This window comes from Macaca mulatta, chromosome 14 (genome assembly GCF_049350105.2).
Source record: "Macaca mulatta isolate MMU2019108-1 chromosome 14, T2T-MMU8v2.0, whole genome shotgun sequence".
Lineage (NCBI taxonomy): Eukaryota > Metazoa > Chordata > Mammalia > Primates > Cercopithecidae > Macaca > Macaca mulatta.
The window spans coordinates 7,473,091-7,500,649 of NC_133419.1; the positions used below are offsets into that span (position 1 = coordinate 7,473,091).

General features: G+C 49.7%; 1 protein-coding gene and 1 non-coding gene across 33 annotated transcripts in view; one reads left to right on the plus strand and one right to left on the minus strand.

Moving 5' to 3' along the window:
- Positions 1-27,559, plus strand: part of PC (pyruvate carboxylase) — a 111,681-nt gene that overhangs the window by 25,090 nt on the left and 59,032 nt on the right. For 2 of the 32 annotated variants that reach the window (XM_077960807.1, XM_077960811.1), the window contains one exon: positions 22,784-22,858. In XM_077960807.1, the coding sequence (XP_077816933.1) occupies positions 22,784-22,858 (75 nt within the window). 32 annotated transcript variants of the gene reach the window in all.
- On the minus strand, positions 9,735-9,796 carry LOC114672499 (U7 small nuclear RNA). Its single transcript, XR_003722908.1, has one exon. It is a non-coding gene; the product is annotated as a U7 small nuclear RNA (small nuclear RNA).

Genomic DNA, 27,559 nt, shown 5'->3' on the forward strand with positions numbered 1-27,559 from the left:
CTTTGCATCCCTAGGGTTATGGCTTGCATTCTCAGGGCTTGCTGGCTTTCACATTTGAGAAGTAAGGCTGTCAGCACCACAGTGATGAGATGGAAGTGGGTTCGGCCACTCCCCCAAAATTTTAGTACTGTGTTTGGGCCTGGAAATCTGACTCATGTTTCAAACTCACATGACACTGATTTGTCCCAGAAGGCTACTTTATGGATTTATAATGGGAGATAGAATCTCTGGGGTCAGCCTCTTCTGGTTTAAAGATCTGTGGTTGACCCATCGGTACCAGGTAAGTCTTAGATGGTGGCTCAGTCCATTCTAGCATTCAATAAGTAGTACAGATAGGGTTGCTTAGAGAGCAGGCATCGTACACAGGCCCTTTTTAAAAACGATATGACCCTGTTTTAGACCCTGACCCTCCTTGTCCCTGGTTGCAGATTCTCACTTTCATGTAGTGTTTCCTTCCCAAATATTTTGCTATTTTATCCTTTTGATTTCTGAAATTGCCCATAATGATTAATGCTCACAGCTGGGCGCAGTGGCTCATGCCTGTAATCCCAGCACTTTGGGAGTCCGATGTGTGTGGATCACCTGAGGTCGGGAGTTCAAGACCAGCCTGACCAACATGGAGAAACCCTGTCTCTACTAAAAATACAAAATTAGCCAGGCAAGGTTGCACATGCTTGTAATCCCAGCTACTCGGTAGGCTGAGAACAGAGAATCGCTTGAATCCGGGAGGCGGAGGTTGCGGTGAGCCGAGATCACTCCATTGCACTTTGAGATTTTTGAGACTCTGTCTCAAAAATGATAGTAATTAATGCTTTCTTTTTTTGCACTACTAGATAGACTGAACACCCCATGGTCATTCTGCTGCCAAGTTCATCTTGGTAGGTGCTGATTTCAGGCTGGCCTGATTCTTGTTTTTTGAAAAATTTTTTTCAAGCCATTTTATGTTGTCCTATTGTCTGAATACAGAAAGGGGTACCTGCTTTATTTAATCTACGTAGAGATGACCATCTTTTTGTAGTGCCTTACCATTTCCAAGGTACTTTCATGTGTGTGATCTCATTCAATGCTTGCCTGCCTTCCACATTTTAAAGGACTGGCCCCGTGTCACAACATTCAGCCCCTGAGTCTCAGGGAGGTTTATTGCTGCCCCTTGGACACCAAGCTGTAAATGAACTTCACTTCCAGGAGGAGTCGGCCTTCCATTTCGCACATTTCTGCAGAGGAGAAGACGAGGGGACCATCACCTATTGATGTGTTCGTAAATGCACAGGTTTTATTTCCCAGATCAGCATTTTTTAATAGATATCTAGCTTATTCCTAATTGTATTCACACATGAAAAAGAAACTTTCCTTCAGAATGCCTGTTCTTTCTTCACGTTCTCTCTTTTCTAGTGCTCCCTTCTCCCCTTCCACTTTTCCACATGAATTTTGTAGATTTCATTGTCTCAGTTTTCCAAGTTGCCTTCTGAGTGCAGCGATTGTAGCCACCCCCTTTCTAGCATGTTCTGTCTGTGCTGTGAAGCTGTGCCTTGTGCAGTGTTCGGTCAGCCGCCCTCCTCTCCTCGCCCTGTCCACACAAGGTCTCTCTTCCCGTGTTTACTCTGCTCTCCAGGTTCCCCACCTTTGCCAGGGAGAGGCCTTCCTGGCTCTTTAGTGATTCTGTCCCTGGTCCACTATCAGCCTGCCCTGCTCTCCTTATCACATTCACCGAACCCGTCTGTTCTCAGGGCCATTTTAGACATTCTTTTTACAATTAAAAATTTAAACTAGAACATTTATGATGTGACTAATCACTGAAGTCCTGAAGATGAACTGTAGCTTCTGCCCTCCTGGGTTTGCAGGCCCCTGCCTGAATCTGCAGTGGACAATTTCTAGGTGCCTCATTTGACCAGCCTGGGTGGTCTTTTAGCCTTGGCATGTCAGTCATACTTTCTCATGTGTTTGGCAGGGTAGCCACGTCTGCCACAGGTGGGCTTTTTTTTTTTTTTTTGAAATGGAGTCTTGCTCTGTTGCCCAGGCTGGAGTGCAGTGGCTTGATCTTGGCTTGCTGCAAGCTCTGCCTCCCAGGTTCACGCCATTCTCCTGCCTCAGCCTCCCCAGTAGCTGGGACTACAGGCTCCCCACCATGCCCAGCTAATTTCTTTTGTATTTTTAGTAGAGATGGGGTTTCACCATGTTAGCCAGGATGGTCTCAATCTCCTGACCTTGTGATCCACCCACCTCGGACTCCCAAAGTGCTGGATTACAGGAGTGAGACACTACACCCGGCCTGCCACAGGTGGGCTTCTGAAGGTGGTAGACCTTGGAGCCAAGCGGTAGCACAACATAGGCATCTGAAATCCACACGTCCCTTTGTGACTTCATGTCTGTGGCCAAAATCAACGAGCAGATGTATATTGTTATGTTTGCTGGTATTGTTCATCTTAAAACTTATTTCCCTCTCTGTCTCTTCGTGTAAATTTCTCCTTTATATTATTTTCTTTTTTTTGTTTTGTTTTGTTTTTTGAGACGGAGTCTCGCTCTGTCGCCCAGGCTGGAGTGCAGTGACGCGATCTCGGCTCACTGCAAGCTCCGCCTCCTGGGTTTACGCCATTCTCCTGCCTCAGCCTCCTGAGTAGCTGGGACTACAGGCGCCCGCCACCGCGCCCGGCTAATTTTTTTTTTGTATTTTTAGTAGAGACGGGGTTTCACCGTGGTCTCGATCTCCTGACCTTGTGATCTGCCCGCCTCGGCCTCCCAAAGTGCTGGGATTACAGGCGTGAGCCACCGCGCCCGGCCTATATTATTTTCTTATTTCTCTTAGTCCCAATTCTATAAACCTTTCCTGTTTCCCATGATCTAGTCTCCAGGCTTCCTTACTACCCTCTCCCCTTGAGTAGGCTTGACACCATCCAGTCCTTTCAAGTGGGGAAAGCAGAACCCAAAGTTAGTATCCCAGTTTCTATCTTTTTTTTTTTTGAGATGGAGTTTCGCTCTTGTTGCCCAGGCTGGAGCGCAATGGTTCGATCTCAGCTCACTGCAACCACTGCCTCCCGGGTTCAAGTGATTCTCCTACCTCAGCCTCCCTAGTAGCTGAGATTACAGGCACCTGCCACCAAGCCCAGCTAATTTTTTGGTTTTTTTTGTTTTTGAGATGGAGTCTCGCTCTGTCGCCCAGGCTGCAGTGCAGTGGCACTGTCTCAGCTCACTGCAAGCTCTGCCTCCCAGGTTCACGCCATTCTTCTGGCTCAGCCTTCTGAGTAGCTGGGATTACAGGCGCCTGCTGCCACGCCCAGCTAATTTTATTGTATTTTTAGTAGAGACGGTTTCACCATGTTGGTGAGGCTGGTCTCGATCTCCTATCTCGTGATCCGCCCGCCTCGGCCTCCCAAAGTGGTGGGATTACAGGCGTGAGCCACCGCACCCGGCAATTTTTTTGTATTTTTAGTAGAGATGGGGTGTCACTGTGTTGGCCAGGCTGGTCTCGAACTCTTGACCTCAGGCAATCCACCCACCTCAGCCTCCCAAAGTGCTGGGATTACAGGCATGAGCCACTGCCCTCGGCTTGCCTGGCTGATTTTTAACAGTGACTTTTAAATTTCTACTGCCATCCGGCGCATTCCTAGGCTGCTGTGTGTGTTTCCTATCAGAGAATGAAAACCAGAGGAGTACGGGAGTACACTGGTGTGGTTGGGAGTCGAGCTTTAGAGTCACACTGCTGAGTTCAAGTCCTTGACTAATTAAAGCATGACTAGGGGAGGCCAGCCTGGATAGTTAAAAATTACATATTTAAAACGTAATATATGTATGAGCATTCACAGCAGCATTATTCAAATACAGAAAAATTTAGCCAGTCATGGTGGTGCATGCCTGTAATCCCAGCTACTCAGGAGGCTGAAGGTGGGAGAATCGCTTGAACCCGGGAGGCAGAGGTTGCGGTGAGCCGAGATCGCGCCATTGCACTCTAGCCTGGGTTTTGAGAGCAAAACTCTGTCTCAAAACACAAAAAAAGAACCAAAAGGTGGAAACAAACCAGATGTTCATCAACCAATGAATGGCAACACAAAATATGGCCTACCCATCCAGTGGAATGTTGTTCAGCCATCAAAAGGAGTGAAGTTCTGACACGTGCTACAACATGGATGAACCAGGAAAACACTGTGCTAAGTGAAAGAAGCCAGACACAAAGTCACATATTATATGACATTTCTAGGAAATATCCAGAATAGGCCATAGAGATGGAAAGCAGATTACTGGTTGCCAGGGGCTGGGGGTGGGTGGGAATGGGGAATGACAGCTATTGGTACCGGGTTTGTTTTTGGAGTGATTGAAAAGGTTCTGGAATTGGATAGTCGTGATGGTTACCAACATTATAAATATGCTAAAAAGCACTGAACTGTATAGTACTGGTAACTAGAATATGTGCATTATTAGGCCTATGTATTAAACAATTCTAGTTGGTCATGTCCCTAGTCCCCGGTTGTGTTGACTTGCCATGATTTGTTTAACCATTTGCCTACTGTTGAGTACTTGGGTTATTTCCAGGATTTTGTGATCATTGATAATGGTAAGCCTTACTTTCAAAGTCTGATATGCTTTTTTAAAAATTCTACTTCCTACGTGATGCTAGGCACTTAAGAAGTACTCTATAAATATTTATTGAATTATCTATGCTTGCTATTCCTGTTTCATTAGTGTAGATAATTACTTTCTGTTCCAGATTATTTCAAAAGACAATATTCCTTAAACTATTAGCCTTTCAGTGAGAGCTGTACATTTTACATTTGTAAGTGGTGTATTTCAGATAGAAATAGTTTGCTTGCCTTTTCTAATCACAAAGGTAATATCTGCTAATTGTAAGAGATTCAGATAATGGCCTTGCCTGGACAGTGGCCTTTATCACAGTCCTCCAAGCAGTTCCACATCTGCAAAGAAACATGCTTCTTATCTTTTTGCCATATCATCATTATCTTCTCTGCATCTTGAGTTTGTTTGACTCATTTTCTTCCAAAAAACTTCTTAGATACCTTCTGCTAGACAGTAGCCTACAATGTATGATGCCATTGCTGCCTTCTTTTTTTTTTTTTTTAACTCCCCTCCCCTCCTCCATTGTCCTTTTGTCCAAAGATCATGTCTATCTTGTTTGCAAATAAGAAAGAATAATAGGCCAGGCGCAGTGGCTCACAAGACCTGTAATCCTATCACTTTGGGAGACCAAGACGGGTGGATTGCTTGAGCTGAGGAGTTCAAGTCCAGCCTGGGCAACATGGTGAAACCCTGACACATGCTAATTTTTTGTCTCTATGAAAAATTAGCCAGGCATTGTGGTGTGCACCAGTAGTCTCAGCTACTCAGGAGGCTGAGGTAGGAATATCACTTGAATCTGGAAAGAGGAGATTACAATGAGCTGAGATGGTGCCAAAAAAAAAAGAAGGAAGAATAGTGTGCCATTTGTTCTGCTAAGTCAGCATCCTTGATTTCTAACTTTTTTCCTTTTTTTTAAATTGAGGTGTGCACTATCATGCCCAGCTAATTTTTTATTTTTGGTAGAGATGGAGTCTTGCTATGCTACCCAGGCTGGTCTTGATCTCCTGGCTTCAAGTGATCCTGCTATCTTAGCCACACAAAGCATTGGGATTACAGTTGTGAGCCACCATGCCTGGCTCAACTTTTCCTTTCTTTACTTTCTTTTTTTTTTTTTTTTTTTTTTGAGACAGAGTCTTGCTTTGTCACCCAGGCTGGAGCACAGTGGTGCAATCTCAGCTCACTGCAGCCTCTGCCTCCCGGGTTCAAGCGATTCTTGTGTCTCAGCCTCCCAAGAAGCTGGGATTACAGGTGTGTGCCATCACACCTGGCTAATTTTTGTATTTTAGTAGAGACATGATTTTGCCATGTTGGCCAGGCTTGTCTCGAACTCTTGGCCTCAAGTGATCCCCTGGCCCTAGCCTCCCAAAGTGCTGGGATTATAGGTGTGAGCCACTGTGCTTGGCCACTTTTTTTCTTTTTCTTTTTTTTTTTTTTGCCTTGAGGTCTTCTGACATTTTGAAGCTGTGTGCTTTTCTGTGACCTTTTAAACCCTATGTATTGGCTGGGCGTGGTAGCTCACATCTGTAATCCCAGCACTTTGGGAGGCCAAGGTGGGCAGATCACCTGAGGTCAGGAGTTTGAGACCAGCCTGGCCAACATGGTGAAACCCCATCTCTACTAAAAATACAAAAATTAGTTGAGTGTGGTAGTGCACCTGCACACGTGTAATCCCAGCTACTCGGGTGACTGAAGCGGGAGAATCACTTGCATCTGGGAGGCGGAGGTTGCAGTGAGCCAAGATCGCGCCACTACTGCGCTCCAGCCTGGGCGACAGAGCGAAACTCTGTCTCAAAAACAAAAACAACAAAAACAAACGCAAATTCTGTGTATTCCATAGCTGTTTTGTAAGGAAGGAATGAACTGATGGGTCTCTTTTCCCTTTCCCCGTTTTCGTGCGGTGGAGCTGTGCCTAGCCTGACCTCTTACCCCACATTACTGTCTGTTCACCTTTCCCTGCTGCGCCGTCATTGCTCAGCACGCCTCAAGATGGGATGTGGTAGCAGTGGTGGGCCGTTCTCTGTTGATGAAGCTACTGCTATTGACTATGCCTTGCTTTTTTCTTTGAAGTCATTTTTCTAGGAACAAGGATGATCTCATACCTTTGCCTCCCTGTCTGAAACCCTTGTTTTAGCTAACAGCAAGCTTGGACAAGACGGTTCATCAGAGTCAGGGTTAAAGCCTAGGAAATGAAGTGAAACTAATGAGCCTTGCCAGTGATGCAGAAGCCTTGTCTTCTCCAGCTGTCTATGGCTCTGGGCTTCTTTGTGGATGGTAAACAACTTGTGTCTGTGTTGCTGGTAGCCACATAGGGATCTGGGCCAGAGATAGAAATGAAAGAGTGGAGGAAGACCAGGTACTTACCCATGGAGTTGTGGATGCACCTCTGGAAGTGCTAGCTAGGCTCATTGCTTTTTTTTTTTTTTTTTTTCAAGACAGAGTCTTGGTCTTTCAATCTCAGCTCACTACAAGCAACCTCCACCTCCTGGGTTCAAGCAATTCTCCTGCTTCAGCCTTCCGAGTAGCTGGGATTACAGGCGTGCACCACCACGTCCAGCTAATTTTGTATTTTTAGTAGAGATGGGATTTCGCCATGTTGGCCAGGCTGGTCTCAAACTCCTGACCTCAAGTGATTCACCCACCCCGGCCTCCCAAAGTGCTGGGATTACAGGTCTGAGCCACCGCGCCCGGCCTAGGCTCATTGCTTTTCCCAGCCAATGCTGATGACTGAAAGACTGTTTTAATCTTAGAATGGTGCAGTTATTTATTGAATGAAAGTACATCTGTAGCTGTCTCCTCATCCTTCTTGTCATTATTCTGTTTAGATTTCCAGCCCCATACTCTCCTTTCTGATTTAAGACTCTCCGAAACCCCTTTACTTCTTCAGTAAATCTATTCTGGGATTGTAGGTGCTGGTTGGGCTGTACGGAGACAAAGGGACCCCTGACCTCATTCACAAGCACGGGGGAATTGTCACGAGGAAGATGGGGTGAGGGAGAGAACCCCTCGTGAGTGATATGAGAGGTGGGCAGCTTTCTCTTTGTAGAGCCTTGACAGTCGGATTCTCAGGGACGGTTTCAAAGTATGGGGAAAACGAGATTAGGATTCTTGGGTGGTTTTGGATCTGCTGTTTGTTTTTTCCTCATCTAGAACTAAATTTATATAAAAGAATACAACGGTAGAATAATCACGGCAACTAAGTTTGTTCTGCTCTCCTGGGGCCTCTTCATGTATTATCTCTACTTACTACAACAGCTCTGGAGGTAAAGGTGTTACCTTGAAGACACTGAGGCTCCAAGGGGTGAGCTGCTTGTCCAGGGTCATCTAGCTCAGGAGTGGCCGAGCTCAGATCCAGGCTCCTACCTGCCACCCCACCACCCATGCCCCTGCCTTCCCCTGCACCAGAACAAAGCCACCAGCCCCAGATGGCCGCGTGTTTGTGCTTTTATTTCCCTGAATGGCTCTGGGTTTTTGCTTTGTCATTTCTGTGCTTGTGTCCTTTGCAGAGTCTTTGGCTTCCTTTTATTTTTCCTACCCCAGCAGCATCTGACGCGACGCCTGGGGTCTGGGAGGAAGCAGGGTTCTTTGCTTAGACATCTTGGTTTTCATCTGTTTTACAAAATTATCCTTGGCCTCTGTTCTCTTTTTCCTTGTATTTCCTCCCTGAAATACTGCGTCTTTAAGGCTATCGTGAAGAGAAAGATAATCCTGCCCAAGGGTTTGAAGGAATGTCAAGGAGAAGTGTTTTTAGCACGCAGCTGGGTTTTTAGTGGGGTTGTTTCCATGGCCTGCGTTGCCCTAGTGAAAGTGGTTTGTCTTCCTCACAACACCGAGGGATTCGGCGCACAAATGGATGCAGTCAGGTGGCCGCTGAGCCAAGGGCCAAGTAAGGCATTTCGTCCTCAGCCACATTGCCCTTGTCTCACGCCTGTATTTCTTTTCTTTTTTTTTTTTTTTTTGAGACGGAGTCTCGCTCCGCCACCCAGGCTGGAGTCTCGGCTCACTGCAAACTCTGCCTCCTGGGTTCAAGTAATTCTCCTGTCTCAGCCTCTTGAGTAGCTGAGACTACAGGCACCTGTCACCGCGCCTGGCTGATTTTTGTATTTTTAATAGAGATGGGGTTTCACCTTGTTGGTCAGGCTGGTCTCAAACTCCTGACCTCAGGTGATCCAGCTGCCTCGGCCTCCCAAAGTGTTGGGATTATAGGCATGAGCCACCACGCCTGGCCTCATGCCTGTATTTCTATGTCCTGAACATGTTACATTTGCATCCAGGCCCAGCTCTGTTCCCTGTGGAGGTTGGAGTTCTGATACCCCACAGAAGGAAGGAGCCAAGGCAGGGAGGCTGCTTGGAGGAGGGTGTGGCGAAGACAAATAAATGACCTTGCGATTCTTAGGGTTGCTGGGAAGCTGTTGCTTCTAGGTTGGCTTTCTGTCCTTTCTGATGCTCCAAACAGGTCCCCAGGGTACAGGCCTTCCCGGGGCTCCCACTTTCTTCAGTGTTAGGTCCATGTCCATTTTCCTGTCCCCCTCCACTTGTCCCTACTTTATTATCATCTGAGATCTGGGGCTTCTTTCCAAAGCTGAATTTAAATTTAAGGCTTTCCTAACAGTTTCAGCTGTTAGGCAGGGGCTTGTGGCAGGAAAAAGAAGAGAGAGATTTCTGTTGCCCATAGGAGGGTGACAGGGGTGCTGGGTGAACACTCATCAGAAGTTCCCTGCCGACGAGTAGCCTGGCACCTTTCTGCAGGGTGTCTTCTGAGCCAGCTGGATTCATCGTGTTGGCCTGTGGAGTCTGAGAACACCATCTCTCTCGTCTTTCCCCTCCTCCCCTCCTCTGTGCCCCAGCAAGAGGCGTGGTATACTCTGGGTCCTCCCTCATTACTTACACAGCCTTCTCTCTGTGTTTGATTACCAGAATGAGCCAGCCTCATTCTGAGTCCATTCATTCATTTATTCATTCAACAACCGTTTAGTGCGAGGCACCATGGTAACCTACATTTCAAGGCTGTAACTGCTATTAGCAAGCCATTTGCGGAAGTTTGGGTCACTGATGTGCCTTTGACCTGATGCCCGTTTTCTAAACCCAGGCATTCCTCTTGAGTGATACAGCATCTCTGTGCCTCTTCTCCAAGAATTATGGCTTAGGTTTTTGGTTTTTTTTGTTTTCAATGGGGCTTTCTGGCAAAGACCTGAAAGCCTGCTAGACAAATTCAAAAACAGCTGTAACACTAAGGCCTAAGTTTCAGTTCTGACTTCATGCAAAGAGGATGCCTGAACCAAGCCCCTTACTACCAGGCCTCATTCTTTTCTCAGTGAGTTAGATCCCTCTCCCCTCACTTGTTATCTGTTTGCTGTTCCTAGCACAGATCTTCAACTCTGGTGTATTCACTGCCTCTGGCTGGAGCCCATTTGACTGTTGTCACCACCCTGTCCCCCTGCCCCTCCTCGCCAGCCAATGGCTTCTCATTTCTTCCCAGCTTGTCAAGGTCCTAGAGCTCTCAGAGACACAGGCCCCACCCAGGGCTCTGCAAAAATATTCTTTAAGGGTGTGAGCGAAGGGATTTTTTTTTTTTTTTTTTTTGAGACAGTCTCACTCTGTTGCTCAGGCTGGAGTACAGTGGCTCGATCTCGGCTCATTGCAACTTCTGCCTCCCGGGTTCAAGTGATTCTCATGCCTCGGCCTCCCGAGTAGCTGGGATTACAGGCATGTGCCACCACGCCTGGCTAATTTTTGTATTTTTAGTAGAGACAGGGTTTCATCATGTTGGCCAGGCTGGTCTGGAACTCCTGGCCTCAAGTGATCCACCCGCCTTGGCCTCCCAAAGTGCTGGGATTACAGGCATGAGCCACTGCACCTGGCCTGAAGAGAGAATTTGAAAATATAAATTTTTTTCCATGCATTTCACCTTTTGAGCCTAACCCAGATAGCTTGAGATAGTCCACCTGGGCCCATAGTCCCAGGATTGTGTGAGTCTTCAGGGACTCTCCAGAAATGCTCTTGTTAATATGGGTGCTGGAAACTTAACAGGACTTGCTTTAATTCCTCTCTGAGCTGCCCTAGTAGAGGAACTGCTGGGTAGATGAAATCTTCCAGGGAGAAGTTCTGAATGCTGCTGCCCCTCCTCCTGGGCCTTCTTCACTGGGCTGGGGCTCTGCTTTCTTTTTTTTTTTTTTTTTTTTTTTTTGAGACGGAGTCTCGCTTTGTCGCCCAGGCTGTAGTGCAGTGGCCGGATCTCAGCTCACTGCAAGTTCCGCCTCCCGGGTTTACACCATTCTCCTGCCTCAGCCTCCCGAGTAGCTGGGACTACAGGCGCCCGCCACCTCGCCCGGCTAGTTTTTTTTTGTATTTTTTGGTAGAGATGGGGTTTCACCGGGTTAGCCAGGATGGTCTCGATCTCCTGACCTCGTGATCCGCCCGTCTTGGCCTCCCAAAGTGCTGGGATTACAGGCTTGAGCCACCGCGCCCGGCCCGGGGCTCTGCTTTCAGGCCAGAGTGAGAAGGCTATTTGGAGGTCACACGTGTTCAGCGTGGCTTAGGGGGTGAGGAAGCCTTTTATTTATTCTTCTGTCTCTTATCTCCCTACTTATCTCTATACCCACACCCCTAAAAAGAGAATGGCAGAAGTAGATTTTGTTGGGCTGGGCATGGTGGCGCACATCTGTAATCCTAGCACTTTAGGAGACTGAGGTGGGCAGATGACTTGAGGTCAGGAGTTCGAGACCATCCTGGCCAACGTGGTGAAACCCCGTCTCTACAAAAATACAAAAAATTAGCTCGGCTTGGTCGTTCATTTATGTGATCCTAGCTGCTCAGGAGGCTGAGGCACAAGAATCTCTTGAACCCAGGAGGTGGAGGCTGCAGCGAGCCGAGATCGCACCACTGCACTCCAGCCTGGGCAACAGAGCAAGACTGTTTCAAAAAAACGAAAAAATGTAGATTTTATGTATGTTTTTTGACATAAGATCTCACTCTGTTGCCCAGGCTGGTCTTACTCCTGGGCTCAAGCAGTCCTCCTACCTCGGCCTCCCAAAGTGCTGGTGTTATTGGCATGAGCCAGCACGCCCAGCCTAGAAGTAGAATGTTAATTGCAGAGTTGGTTCTAGTGGACTCAAAACATTATAGTTTGTGAACCTCCCTTCTATAGGACTTGGGAATGGAAAGAGGAATTTTAATTGCCTTGCATATGAATTTTTCTTTAATGCAAAATTCTTTAAGAAGAGGAAAAAGGGTTTTATTTGCTGTTTCTATCACCACCTAGAGGGCTCACAGGCTGCTGTTGGGGAAGGGACTTGGGCATTTGACTAAAGATTTTGCAGTTGATGGTGGGGGCTCTATCGGGTGTGTGCTAACTTAGGGGAAAGCTAACCAGCTTCCAGTTTGTCCCCTTCGTGCAGCAGGAGGTCCTCATGGACCATCTCAGGCTCTAGGCTGCCCACCAACGTCTTTCCCTGCAGCTCACCCTGGGGTATGAGTGCCATAATCCTAGAAGGCTGAGGCTGGGCTCAGGTGCCTCTTACCCTCAGGTAACCCAAGTTCAGATCAAATAAATTTCTCCGTTATTATACAAAATGCCAAGGGTTTTCCAGACCCTTTCCTCTTGTCAGTAACTGTCATGTCCACCAGAGCAGTGGACAGGCATCATGTAGGTGTTAGATATTCTGAAGCTTTTTTTTTTTTTTTTTGAGACGGAGTCTTGCTCTGTTGCCCAGGCTAGAGTGCAGTGGCACGATCTCGGCTCGCTGCAAACTCTGCCTCCCGGGTTCACGTCATTCTCCTGCCTCAGCCTCCTGAGTAGCTGGGACTACAGGCACCCGCCACCACACCTGGCTAATTTTTTGTAATTTTAGTAGAGACAGGGTTTCACTATGTTAGCCAGGATGGTCTCGATCTCCTGACCTCGTGGTCTGCCTGCCTTGGCCTCCCAAAGTGCTGGGATTACAGGCGTGAGCCACCGCGCCCAGCCCATTCTAAAGCTTAAATCTAGCTAAGGCAACACACATACACAAAACAAGCTTGAGGACAGCATCCAAAGCAACAAACGCAGCCTACAGAATAGCATCAGTCCTCCTGGCTTGGTTTTAGTTTTCCTTGGAGCTTAGTTCTTGAATTTCAGACCTCTTAGCTTGTCAATTCTTTATGCTCTTGAACTCCATCCTAGGTAGGAAAAGGTGAAGGGTGATCTCTGGAAACCTACGCCAATTTGCATAGACCCTTCTGATAAGTAGAGTGCTTTAATATACATTTCTAAGTGGGGACCAGGTGCAGTGGCTCACACTTTGGGCCCCCAGCACTTTGGGAGGCCAAGGCAGATGGATCACTTTGGGAGGCCAAGAGTTCGAGACCAGCCTCGCCAACACGATGAAACCCCATCTCTACTAAAAATACAAAAATTAGCCAGGTGTGATGGCACACCCCTGTAATCCCAGCTATTCAGGAGGCTGAGGCAGGAGAATCCCTTGAACCTGTGAGGCAGAGCTTGCAGTGAGCTGAGATTGTACCACTCACTCCAGCCTGGGTGAGAGAGCAAGACTCTGTCTCAAAAGAGCAAAACAAAAACATTTCTGCGTGGGGTGAGGGCTCTTGGTTTGTAGATGATTTGCTCAGGGTCATGATGAACTAGGGCTGGAATCTAGGTTTTCTGCTCCCAAATCTTTTTTTTTTTTTTTGAGACAGAGTCTTGCTCTGCCGCCCAGGCTGGAGTGCAGTGGCACGATCTCAGCTCACTGCAAGCTCCACCTCCCGGGTTCACACCATTCTCCTGCCTCAGCCTCCCGAGTAGCTGGGACTACAGGTACCCACCACCACGCCCGGCTAATTTTTTGTATTTTTAGTAGAGACGGGATTTCACTGTGTTAGCCAAGATGGTCTCGATCTCCTGACCTCGTGATCCACCTGCTTCGTCCTCCCGAAGTGCTGGGATTACAGGCGTGAGCCACCGCGCCTGGCCTTTCTGCTCCCAAATTTTGTGTACTTTCTGCAGTGTCATGCTTTTCTCCCTTCCAGGTTTATTGGTTCCCTATATTTACCCAGTACCTTCGTGGATCACTGCTCTGTTAGCCTTTGAGGAGACTAAGGTTACTAAGCCGTGGTCTCAGGACTGGCAGCTCCTAAGAACTCAGGGCCCCCAGAAATTGAAGTGAGTAACTTGCTGCCTGTAAGCCCAGTGCTCTGCTTAGACGGTGAGGTCCTCCTTAACCCTGTTCAGAGTACGAACTGCACATACAAAACTGCTTGGCAGGTCAGGCATGGTGGTTCATGCCTGTAATCCCAGCACTGTGGGGGGCCAAAGTTGGAGGATTACCTGTACCCAGGAGGTGAAGACCCGCCTGGCAACACAGTAAGAACTCATCTCTACAAAATAATAATAATAGTAAAACTGCTTGGCAACGAGCAGGACAGGCGTGCTGTCTACAGCTGTGGGCCTGACCTGACCTACGCTAAGGGGAAGACCACAGGGGCTGGGCCAAGTGTGGTGAGTGAGAGCTGGGGAAGACACGTGGCCCTGCACAGAGGGCATTTGTTCCTCTGAGCCCCTCGGGCAATAGGTGAGTTCCAGCAGAAGCAGTGGCTGAAAGAAACGCAGTTGGTGTGTTTGTTTTGGAGGGTAAGGAGGAGGAAGGACCAAAGCAGAGGGAGCAGAGGCTGTAAAGAGCGTTGTAGGAAAGACTGAGACTATGGGAGGGGTAGTTAGTACTGATCTCAAAGTGCTGAAAGAGGCAGTGGCTGTTGCCTGTAAAGGACGAAGAAAGAAGGGAGACAGAACCAAATCTGGGGCCTCAGAGGATTGGGACCAGGCTTCCCCCAACAGTGTGTGCTTGTCAGGGCCAGGATTTTTTGCCTGACTGCCTTCTCTGTTATGTTAGCGTGAGACTTTAGGATAAATCGAGGAAGTCTCTGAACCTGGCATGCCACCTCTGAGGCCTGTCGTCCCTCCCCTGGTAGCTCCCCCTGAGGGCAGGGCCCTGGTACAGCCCTCCATGGAGGGAGCAGAATCACCGCTGGAGCCCTTGCTACGTGCAGGATCACAGGCACGGAGTGGTCCGCAGCTGGCCCTCAGCTCCGGGGGCTGCCGTGTGGTTTAGGGAGACTTGCCTTTGCTCTATAACTGTTTACCGAGCAGGACTGTGTTCTAGGCCGTGTGCTCCATGCTGGAGACACAGCAGGGAGAAGGCCCCAGCCATCTCCTGTCATCAGGGGGGACTGGCAGAAGGCCATTCCCTGTTTGATTGCAGCTGTGATCACTGCTGCATAGGCAGTGGGTAATGTGAGCGCCCTAACCCTGCTGGCCCATCAGGGGAAGCCGGCCTCCTACTGTGGTTATCTGCCGCCCGCAGCAGGCAGCGCCTGGCTATGGAGCTTGGCAGAACGTGGGGAACCTTAGGCAGGTTTCAGAGATCCACCATGCTCTGTCTCTGAAATGGAATGGAGGGCGGGAGGAGCTTATGGCAGCAGCACCCTCCCTGCCTCCCTGGCTGGAGCCTGGTTGCTGGAGCTGTCTGTTTACCTTGTGAGCCCTCCCCATTGGCGCACCCTAGGACCCTGCTGACACTAGGGTTTGTTTTTTTTTTTGAGACAGGGTCTTGCTCTGTCACCCAGGCTGGAGTGCAGTGGCACCATCATAGCTCACTGCAGCTTCGAACTCCCCCAGGCTCAAGTGACTTTCCCACCTCAGCCCCTGGAGTAGCTGGGATCATAGGCACGCACCACCACACCCGGCTAATTTTTTATTTTTTCTAGACGTGGCGTCTCGCTGTGTTGCCCAGGCTGGTCTTGAACTCCTGGACTCAAGCCATCCTCCCACTTTGGCCTCCCTGAGTGCTAGGATTACAGGTGTGAGCCACCACAACCTGCCTGGCACTACTACTAAACAGTCCCTGGTAGTGTAATTGGAGGCGATGGCAGAAATGCCTCGAGGGGACAGGGCCTGTTTGGAGTTGAATTAAATGCCTCCTTGCCTGGCAGTGAATTATCATTTTGTAGATTATCTGTGTTCTTTACTCATATTTTTTGAGCATTTACTATGGGCCAGACTCAGTCTTTCCCTCAAAGGGATCCCAGCAAAGTCTGTCTGTCTTTTTTTTTTTTTGAGACAGAGTTTCACCCTTGTTGCCTGGGCTGGAGTGCAATGGCGCCATCTTGGCTCACTGCAAACTCCGCCTCCCAGGTTCAAGCGATTCTCCTGCCTCAGCATCCCTAGTAGCTGGCATTACAGGTACCCACCACCATGCCCAGGTAATTTTTGTATTTTTAGTAGAGACGGGGTTTCACCATATTGGCCAGACTGGTCATGAACTCCTGACCTCAGGTGATCTGCCCACCTCGGCCTCCCAAAAGTGCTGGGATTACAGACGTGAGCCACCACACCCAGCTGCAAAGCTTTCTTTTTTCCTGGCTTCTTACCTGTTGACCTTACAGAGAGAGATTGGGCAGGAATATGGTATAAAAATCAAAACAGACCACCCTGTTTTATCCAGTAGGGAGAAAGAGAAAGACCTGCTGACTGACCGAAGTGTCTGGATTGCCCAGGTAGCTTGATAACCCCAGAGAGGCGGAAATGAGACGTACCTTGGCTTTCAGTTCCTAGATTTCTTTTTTGAGGGCAATGTTCTTAATCCTTCAAACCCATCTTTGTGGCTGTGTGTCCTCAGGTCAGTACCAGCCTTAGGCCTGGGCACATGTGGCCCCTGTTCAGACTCTACACCTGAGGGGTACCTTCCTCCAAATTTTCCAGGTCCTCCTCCAGTGCCTGGGGCCTGCTGGGCCCCCCAGTACCATTCTGACCGGGTGTTGCAAACCCACCCTGGGATCCTTTGGGGTACTCTCCATCCCTCTACCTTGCACAGGGACAACACCTGTTCTGTGGAGTTGTCCTGGGGCCCAGTTCCAGGAGATGGCTGCAGCCCCTCCCCTCCCCTCCCCTCCCTTCCCTTCCCTTCCCGACGGAGTCTGTCTTGTTGCCCAGGCTGAAGTGCAGCGGCGCGACCTCGGCTTACTGCAACCTCCGCCTCCCGGATTCAAGAGATTCTCCCGCCTCAGCCTCCCGAGTATCTGGGATTACAGGCCCGCCCGGCTAATTTTTGTATTTTTTTTTAGTAGAGATGTTGGTCAGGCTGGTCTCAAACTCCTGACCTCGTGTTCCACCCACCTTGGCCTCCCAAAGTGCTGGGATTACAAGTGTGAGCCACTGTGCCCAGCCTGAAGTATTTCTTTAGTGGGAATCGTGAGATTGGGCTGCCAGAATGGTGCCGATGCACTAATTTTGAGTGACTCAAGTTTTTATATAGATGGGTCCCCAAAATGTATTTGTCTGGGGCCCCATGCATCCTAGAGTCAACCCTGCCCAGGGGCCACCCATTGGGCCCTCTAGCTCAGCTTAGCAGCTCTGGGCCCGAACCAGAAAAGAGCATAAGGGCCTATTGTGTGTCCCTGGGGCCTGAATGTCACTTTGTTTTCTGCCTTTGGTGCCACAGGCCAAGCGGCTTTACTACTGCTGCTGCAGTTCTAACATTCTCCTCTCCAATGAGAAATTCGTTCCCACCCGGATTGCACGTTGTTTTACTGAATATCCTGTGAAGACTGGGCTTTGAGCCAACCTGAGGTCTTGTGTGGGTTGCTGGGTGGGGGCTTACAACTGCGGTGATGAGAGAAGGAGCCTTCCCTACCCAGTGACCTCAGCTGTGGCAGGAGGAAGCCCTTCGTTAATGCTGAACTAGGGGGCTAATTGGCAGGAAGGGAGTGTGGTGGGAATTGCTGGGAGACCCCTCCCCACCCCAGGGTGAACTGAGGCTGGGGGCAGCTGGACAGAGGCAGGAGCTGATAGTATTTGCCGTCCTCTTCCCTTCCTGCTTCTTGCCCTCCTTCCTCAACCATCCCCATTCCCTCTTGGCCCACTCTAGTGGGGAAGCAGGAAAAGGATCCCATGAATCAAAGCTGCCTATTTTATGTTGAGGTCAAAGGAATGGAAAGGGTGGAGAGGAAACCAGCGGAGAGCAGGTTGTTAGATTTGGAAGTTCCCACAGGAAGTGGCTGCTCAGCTGAACTCTACCTTTTACGGCTGTCAGTCACTCAGCGCTGAGGTCAGCCCTCCCACCTACTCAGTGCAGGAATCACGCCGCTTACCTCCCTGCCTCTTCTTGTGTCCCAAGGTGAAAAAGGTTGTTTGTTTTATTCCAAAATTGGCATTACCTTCTCCCAGGCCAGCAGGGAGTGTCTTCCTAGACTGGTGGTTCTCAAAGTGAGGTCCCCAGGCCCCTCCTCAAGACCATTCCAGGGGGGTCTGTGAGTCAAAAGGATTTCCATAATAATACCAAGAGGTTCTTTGCCTTTTCCTGTGTGTTGACATTGGCACCAATGGTGCAAAGGCAGTGGTGGGCAAAACTGTTGGGACATCTAGGACTGCGATGGGGACTGTAGGTCAGTGTGGGGAGTATTCCCATCTTAGCAACATGCAGTCTCTGACCCGTGAACATGTGGTATCTTTCCTTTCCTTTCGGTTTCTAGTTTCTTTTGAGGGTCTTTTACAGTTTTCAGTGTATAAGGTTTGCTCTTCTCTTCTTTTCTCTTCCTCTTCTCTTCTTTGTTTTTTTTTTTTTTTTTTTTTTGATGGAGTCTCACTGTATTGCCCAGGCTGGAGTGCAGTGGCATGATCTTGGCTCACCACAACCTCCGCCTCCCAGGTTCAAGTGATTCTCATGCCTCAGCCTCCCAAGTAGCTGGGATTACAGGCATGTGCCCGGCCTAAGGTTTGCATTTCTTTCATTAAATTTATTCCTGAGTTTGTATTCTTTTCAATGCTTGTCCTTCTATTAATTTAACTTTATGTTGTTTAATCTCTTCCTCTTTATGCCTTCCTTCTTAACTAGACTGAAGACAGGGATGTGTCTTATTTATTGTTATTTTTTTTAAAGAGAGAAGCTCTGGACCGGGCATAGTGGCTCACGCCTGTAATCTCAGCACTCTGGGAGGCCGAGGTGGGTAGATCACTTGAGGTCAGGAGTTCGAGACCAGCCTGGCCAACATGGTGAAACCCTGTCTCCACTAAAAATACAAAAAATTAGCTAGGCATTGTGGTGGATGCCTATAATTCTAGCTACTTGGGAAACTGAGGCAGGAGAATGTCTTGAACCCAGGAAGTGAAGGTTGCAGTGAGCCGAGATCGTGCCATTGTACTCCAGCCTGGGCAACAAGAGTGAAACTCCATCTCAAAAAAAAAAAAAGAGAGAGACAAGCTCTGGCTGTGTTGCCCAGGCTGTAGTACGGTGACTGTTTACAAGTGTGATCATAACTCACTACAGCCTCGAACTCCTGCCTTAGCGTCCAGAGTAGCTGGGACCACAGGCATCTGCCATTGCACCTGTGTTATGATTTTTTCTTTTTTTTGTCCAAGCTGCTCCTGTGAAGGAGGCTGGTAATTATTATCCCTGTCTAGTGGGGGAGGAAACTGAATCCCAGGATGGCGGGATGACTTGCCTCTTGGCACAGCACTGGTAACAGTAGCAGAGATAGGGCCATGACTGTCTGATTCACAGCTCGCAGCTCCTTCTAGTCACCATCCTACAAGGGACTGACATTCTGTTCTTAGCCTCCCTGGGCTTGTGTCTAGGTCTCTTCCTGTCTTATATTGAGGCCCTAGGGCATGATGGAAGAGAGAAGGACTAAGGCTATTATCACAAGGGCTGACCATTGGGGTCATTTTTTGGGACATCTCTACTGTGCTAGACTCTCTTAGGTATTTCAAAACTACGTTACCTCATTGGGTTCTCATAGCAGCTCCACAAGATGACTCAGATCATTCTGCATTTTATAGATCAGGAAACTAAAGTTCAGAAGGTGACGTAAATTCCCAAGTTGAAGAGTGACTTAAGTGTTGGAGTTGCAGTTAAACACAGTTCCCAGAGCTCAAACTGCAGTGCTGGGAGAGGAGAACAGTGGGTTTATGTGACTTGTGTGGAGGAGGAAGGACACCGGGCATTCTGCGGCACTGTAAGACTGTCAACACCAGGGTTGGGTTGGATCAGTCCAGAGCCTTTGCTCTCTGGCCTGGAGCCGATATCACAAAGTAGTTGGTTTTTTGCATTTTGTTTGTTTGTTTGTTTGTTTGTTTTGAGACAGAGTCTTGCTCTGTTGCCCAGGCTGGAGTGCACTGGCGCGATCTTGGCTCACTGCAAGCTCCGCCTCCCGGGTTCACGCCATTCTCCTGCCTCAGCCTCCTGAGTAGCTGGGACTACAGGCGCCCGCCACCTCGCCCGGCTTTGTATTTTTAGTAAAGACAGGGTTTCACCGAGTTAGCCAGGATGGTCTCGATCTCCTGACCTCGTGATCCGCCCGCCTCGGCCTCCCAAAGTGCTGGGATTACAGGCGTGAGCCACTGCGCCTGGCCAGTTTGTTGCATCTTTCTAGGGGTCATGGACAGTAGAGGCCTGGAAACCTTAGCCCCTGTGATCCCCTGCCCTGCAGCCTTATTCTTTGGCAGTTAACTCTGGGGGTGGATGCTAATTTGCCACATGCAGATCTTGCCTCCACCGGCCGCATGGTGAGTTCTTAAAGTGTGGGTCCATCACCCTCTCTGCTTCCCCATAGCACCTAGCCTCTTTTCTGTTACTTGGTGGACAGTCCTTACAGGCTTTCTGAATAAATGAAAGAAACTCTACTTGTTTGCTTTGCGCCATAGAAGTCATACGACATCAGTGCATGTGTGGCTAGATTTGGGGTGGCCGAGGAGAATGGGGGACCAAGGCTGTTAGAAGGGTCCATCCAGCTGCCCTGATGGCACAAGGAGCTTTCTGCAGGATGCACCATGAGCCAAGACAAGGACGGGACAGATGCAAGCACTACCCAGAGCTGAGCACAGACTAGCGTGTTCTCCACCTGGAACCTCCAGCTGGAAGCCTGCTTCTGTTTGTCACCCAGGACTAACAGTGCTGTTGAGCATGTGAGCGACTCATTTGCCAGGGCAGCAGCGCATAACCTTGCTACCGTTTAACTAAGCCAGACACTTACTCCCCCGGCTTGTGTTTTTCTCAGATGAAGAAACCCTTACAAAGTCGTAGTAATTGTTGGTTGCAGCGTATTTTACAATTGCATAGAAGGTTAATTGTTGAATTTTTCGACACCGGGCTTTCTGTGTAAATTGAAGACAGCATGGATCATGCTGTGTTGCTCCGCTGCAGTGAGTGCTCAGGCCCCTGCGTCCCCTTCTGCTCATACCCCATGTTCCAGCCATGCCAAACTGCATGGTTTGTGACCACACAATGGCCAGTGTCCTGGCCACACCACTCTCTTCCCTTTTCCCTTCCGGCCAGTCCTCTGTCATTCACCTTGTCTGTGAGTCTCAACTCCCACGGTTTCCTAATACCTGAGTCCCCTCCTCCCACCACTAGTTCAGCGCCGGTGCTTGCTTCCTTTGGCCCCCACCATACTTGGTTTCTCTTCTTTGTTTGTGTGTCTAGTGCCTTCCCTGATGTGAGCTCCTGGAGGGCAGGGACTGTGTCTTGTCAGCTCTGGCTCCCCAGTGCTGGTGGAGACCCAGGCAGGCTGCACTGAACCGAATAGGACATGTGGCGGTGATTACATTTTTGGTCCAATCCAGTAGTAGCCTGTGAAATGCTCACTGCAGGTAGAGCTGAGTAAGCTGTGACCCAACTCTCAGGCAGCTTCTCCTCTGTGGGGAGCGGCAGGGACGCCTGTTCCGAAGATCACGTCCTGCATGACCTCTGTGTGCTGAGGAATGAAGCACAAGTGGAGATGGCCGGGGCCCATGACCAGTATGACGCTGGGCAAGTCACTGGGAATGGCACTCCTGGATGAGGCTTAGGCCGGGTCCATGCAGGCTCCATGCAGATACTTCCTCCAGCTCCGCCCCCCGCCCCCAGCAGCTCACCAGCTAGATGGCAAATCTCAAGGCGAGTGTGGGAGTTGGTGGCACCTCTTTGCCTCCAGCTGGGGAAGAGGCACCCAGTGCCTATCCTGGTGCTAGGATAAGGACAAGAATTGTCACAACTAGCAGCTGTGGCACTGGACATGGGGACTTTCCACCATTTCCCACTTTGCCGTTCCAGCTGATCCTCTACTCTTTATTCCCAGGCAGGGCCCCTGGTTTGAGTGTCATTCCGGGCTCACTTTCCGGGTAGCTGCCCCCTTCCTTTGGGGGCTGGAAGGGAAGCAGAAAGCTGCTTGTTGTCATCTTGGGAAAAGATGGAGAAGAGGCAGAAACAGAGGTGTTGGTGCTGGTCAGGATCCTGGACCTGAAGGAATGTGCAGGATCCCTCCATCCTGACTTTTCAGTTAACGCATGTTCTTGGGGACATCAGGGTGTTCAGACCTCTCTGCCTGGCTTGGATCAGGGTGCACTTACATTCCCGTAGCAGGCTCAGCCCACCCGCTCTCTTCAGATGCCGTCTCCTGTCATACACTGAGCGTGCCGAACCATGCAAGACCTCTGACCAATTAGCCTTGGGTTCAGGAGCCCAGGCAAAAGATCTAACAGTGAGCTATTGACTGTGCCTCCTTCCAAGGAGCTCGTCAGAGCCCAGCCTGGTGTTTTGCTTTCTTGCGATGGTGGGGTGGTGCCCAGTAGATGGGAACTCTGCTCTGGCTTCTGACTGGAGTGGCCTTTAGGATAACACTGTTAAATGACCTGAGCTGGGTGGTTTCGTAGTATGTTCACGCATGTGAACATCTGCTTGCTGATAAATCGTACTGGGCCACCAGCTCACACTAATCACCAGGTAACATGTGCCTTGGTGAGGGATCCAGTCTTCTGGCCCTGTGGGGAGACAGGCCCATGATGTCACCAGTTCCCAGGTAGACAACCCAAGGTATAGTGAGGTCTTGGCAGGAAGGAGGAAGACATTAGACTCCTTCTTTTTTCTTCTCCCCATTGAATCTTCTGCTCCTTTCCTTAGGCCAGATGCCGTATCTCTCTCCTGGCTGGCTTTCCCAGCCCTGGCCCTGGCCCTCCCTTCTTTGTGAAACTCAAACACCACTGCCCTTTCATCTTTCCACCAGAACTTGTGAGCAGTGGCTTTTGACCGCCGCTCTTCCAGCTCACCCCTGACCTGGTGTTTGTTTTTTTATCCTTTCCTCAGTCTACTCAAGGCCCACCCCTAAGCCAGAGATTGGCTCCCAAGCAGCCTCTCTCTCCTGGGAGCGGTAAAGGAGGGGACAGTTCTGGAAAGTCATTGACAGGGGATTAACCTAGAACATCAATTATAAACAGGCAGCAGGCCTCGGGCCCAGACTTGAGTGTTCCAGACTTGTGGCCTCCCTGGAACTCTGCAGACCAACTGCCATGGTAAGAGGACCGACTTTCAGAGGCCTCTAGGCACTCTGTCCTGGGTAGAGGTGCCCACACATCGTGGCCATTGTTGCTCTTCCCTCTGGAACTTGGCAGCCTTCTAGCTCTGGGAAGAGCAGAGGGTAGAAGGATGGCAACAGTCCTTAGAGAACAGGAATCCAAGGGAGGGTTGGACCAGATCGTTTATCAAGGGCTCTGGGGACCATTCTGGTCAGGCATGGGCAAGCTGGGGGGGGCAGGAGGTAGGCAAACCCTACTTCACCTAAGAACAGATTTTGTTGTTGTTGTTTGTTTGTTTGTTTGTTTGTTTGTTTTTGAGTCTTGCTCTGTCACCCAGGCTGGAGTGCAGTGGTATGATCTCAACTCACTGCAACCCCTGCCTCCTGGGTTCAAGCGATTCTTCTGCCTTAGCCTCTCGAGTAGCTGGGATTACAGGTGTGCGCCATCACACCTGGCTAATTTTGTTTTTTTTTTTTTTTTTTTTTTTGAGACGGAGTCTCGCTCTGCCGCCCAGGTTGGAGTACAGTGGCCGGATCTCAGCTCACTGCAAGCTCCGCCTCCCAGGTTTATGCCATTCTCCTGCCTCAGTCTCCCGAGTAGCTGGGACTACAGGCGCCCGCCACCTCGCCCGGCTAGTTTTTTTTTTTGTATTTTTTTTAGTAGAGACGGGGTTTCACCGTGTTAGCCAGGATGGTCTCGATCTCCTGACCTCGTGATCCGCCCGTCTCGGCCTCTCAAAGTGCTGGGATTACAGGCTTGAGCCACCGCGCCCGGCCGCTAATTTTGTATTTTTAGTAGAGATAGGGTTTCACCATGCTGGCCAGGATGGTCTTGAACTCCTGACCTCAGGTGATCTGCCCGCCTCGGCCTCCCAAAGTGCTGGGATTACAGGCGTGAGCCACCGTTCCTGGCTGAGAACAGATTCTGCCTGAGACCATGGACAGAAGACCTTGGCCATGGATCCGAGAGCTCTGGGCCAGAATGCCCTTGCATGATGGTGACAGTTGGGGGAAAGGCCACATGGTTCCCTGTGTAAATGGCGTGGCTGCCAGTGGTCATGGGGAGGCCCTGCTCTTAGTTCAGCACCGGCCGGCCCCTCATGTGCTATGCTCCAGCTCCCCAGCCAGCTCAGTCCTTCACAAAATGCCCTGGAGTTACAGAACAGAAAGGCTCAGCTTTCCTTTAGGAATCTGGGAAATTGGAGGGGTGAGGTCATGCTCTGTTCAACATGTGAGGGCTCCTAGACAGCAGCAAAGGAAAAACATGTTACTACCTGTATTTTGGGAGACCAGACCTCTGGCGTTTGAGTAGGACTCACTGCTCACATTTAAGGGGAGGGAACATCTCCCATTTTGAAGAAAACCTTTTCCTCAGTTCAGGAGGAGGAGAAACTGATCAGGTTCCAAATGGCCTCTGGTTCTTTAACTGCAAACAGGCCAGGCTCCCTGCCAGGTCATGGGATAACAATCCAAGGAGAGGGGAGAGAGCCAGTGTGCATGTGTGTATACATGCACATGCTTGTGGGAGGAAAGGCTGGGGGGATAGAGGTGACGTGGACATCTATGTATGCTTCAGCTATGTTTCCCTCTGCTTAGTCTCAAACTGCTTGGGACTAGCAATTGTTGTTGTTGTTGTTGTTGTTGTTTTGAGACGGAGTCTCGCTCTGTGGCCCAGGCTGGAGTGCAGTGGCCGGATCTCAGCTCACTGCAAGCTCCGCCTCCCAGGTTTACGCCATTCTCCTGCCTCAGCCTCCCGAGTAGCTGGGACTACAGGGGCCCGCCACCTCGCCCGGCTAGTTTTTTGTATTTTTTAGTAAAGACGGGGTTTCATCGTGTTAACCAGGATGGTCTCGATCTCCTGACCTTGTGATCCGCCCGTCTCGGCCTCCCAAAGTGCTGGGATTACAGGCTTGAGCCACCGCGCCCGGCCGGGACTAGCAATTGTTAAGAACGTGCCTTTCCCCTCATTCCATCCCCGGGAGTTCTAGGCCAGGGATGGAGGGGTTGAGCTCTGTGGCTTTGTTCTCTGTCAGGTGGTACCTTTCTCTGTGACACCGAGGGAGACCTGCCATCAGGAGGGGGTCTGAGGCCAGAAGACAGTACTTACCAATCAGGATGGATCTGGAATGGTCTTGTTTGTGTGCTCGGTTTCCTGGCTGGCATGAAATGTCAGTTTCATGAGGACAGGGAACTGTTCTCTCTTGCGCAACTTTCTCTCTGATGACCAACAGTACCTGGCATGTTGTAAAGGCTCATTCAGAAGTGATTGAATGAATGAGTGCATACTTTTTGTGGGGGCTGCATATTGTTCCCTTAAACTTCCTGCTTCATCTTCCGTTGTTTCCGTGTCAGCCTCTCACCTGGTCATCGTCTGCTTGGTGCTGCCCTTCCCCACAACTTTGAGAGTTTGTGGTACCACCTCTGCCTGAAACTTCTCTTTTGGGCTCCTATGCTGTGACATACTAGCAGTATTTGTTTGCCCCTCTTAAGACCATCCCTTCCATTTCATTCCTGCCTCAGTTTCTCCTCCTCACATTTCTGCTGTTCCACCTCTGCTCCTGTGCTCTTCTCAGGAAAACGGGCGAGTGGTGACGCCCTGGGCTGAGCTTTCCAGGGCTTGGGCAGCCCAGGCACCCGTGGTTCTGGTGGGGAGGGAGCACGCTGGTGGCCAGAGCTGGGCTTGTGGGCAGCAGCCCTCCCCACCTTGCTGAGGCCAAGCTCTTTCTCATGGCTTTGGCTGTCACTTCTATGCTGATCACCCCCAAATCATTGTTTCTACATTTCTTTATTGGGCTTTCTGACCTTCCAAAATCTGATCTCACCCTGGCGGTCAGACCTTATTTGATGTTGATGATTATTAATTTGTAGCATGTATTACATCCCTAATACAGACCAGTTCACATGCATTCTCATATTTAATCCTCCCAATGAACATACAAAGTCAAATAATTATTCTTATTTTACAGAGTCTCAGAAAAGTTAGTTCCTCTAGGTAACCAGATTAATTAGCATTAGGGGGTTGTGATCAGGATTTGAACCGGCTCCACTGGCCCCTGACCCTGAACAGAGTCAGCTTGGAGTCCACACGTGGAGATGAGGACAGTTGGCCCTGTTTCTCCCTTTCACCCCAGTGCACTCACACAGCAGGCGCTGGCGCCCTTCCTGAGGGCCAGACCAAGTGTCTCCTCTGTGAGCCTTCACTTAGCTCTCCTAAGCTGCTCGGCCTGCCTCCTCTCCCTTTTCTCTCGCAGCAGTGCCTTTGCACACACTATGTGTTTGTTATATGTTGGCTGTGCCTGTCTTGCCTCATCAGCAGATAGTGATTTTCTTAAAGGCAGAGGCCATGTTTTATATGATCCTCCATCCCTCAAGTGTGCATTACAGGCAGTTCGCTGCTCAGTAAATACTTGATGCCTCTGATGAGGTGAAATCTAATCACAGTCCTTTGCATGTGTATTGCGGTTTACAGTTTATGAAACCGAAGAGACAATTTGAAGTTTCCCATAAAACAGATCCCTTAATTGTCAGCCCTCTGCGCTGAGAGGGATAAATCTGTTTTGTAGATGGACTAACAGGTCCAGAGAGGTAGAGTGAATTCTCCAAGGTCATTTGATGGGTGGTAGCAAAGCCAGAACTTGAATCCAAGGTTTAACTCTAAATGCCGTTCCCCTCCCACAGAATCGCAGCAGTCTGTGGTCCAGACTTGGCCAGGTGGCCCCTGCCAGGCCTTCCTTCCCACTTAGTTATACAGTTCCTTATTTGTGTTTGTCCTTTCTCTTTCATTAGAATTTGTGTCTTTGTGTGTGTGTTTTTTGAGACAGGGTCTCGCTGTGTCACCCACGCTGGAGTGCAGTGGTGCGATCACAGCCCACTGCAGCCTTGACCTCCCAGGCTCAGGTGATTCTCCCACCTTAGCCTCCTGAGTAGCTGGGACTACAGGCATGTGCCACCATGCAAGGGCAATTTTTGTATTTTTGTAGAGACGGAGTTTTGCCACATTGCCCAGGCTGGTCTCAAACTCCTGGGCTCAGGTGATCTGCCTGCTTCGGCCTACCAAAGTGCTGAGATTACAGACATGAGCCACCGCGCCCAGCCTTAGAATGCCTGTCTCTTGAGGGCAGAGACCCTGGCTGCTTTTCCCTTTATCCTTCCAAAGCTCCAGCTCTGGGGCCATGAACCAGAAATCATTTCCTCAAGGATGTTGACACAGTGAGTCACCTGAGGGGCAGGGTGCAGGAGAGGTGGGGCAGGAGATCAGGAACTGGTGTGGGACATTAGGGGTGGGAGACAGGCCAGAAAGTCTCATGCTCTGTGTAAAAGCTTCTGTCAAATGAAGATGGTGCTTGTCCTGCCTAGTAGGCGAGGTTACTCTTAGTAGCAAGTGAGAGTGTCTGCTGAAGTGCCTTCTAAACTGCAGAGCGCTAGCAATGTGGTTGTTAAATATAATTATAGTCTGTAGCTGGGCATGGTGGTGGGTGTCTATAATCCCAGCTACCTGGGAGGCTGAGGCAGGAGAATCGCTTGAGCCTAGGAGGCGGAGGTTGCAGGGAGCTGAGATCACGCCATTGCACTCCAGCCTGGGTGATGAAATGAGACTCTGTCTCTAAATATTTATTAATTAATTAATTTATTAATGTATTTATTTATTTATTTCTGAGATGGAGTCTCTCACTCTGCTGTCCAGGCTGGAGTGCAGTGG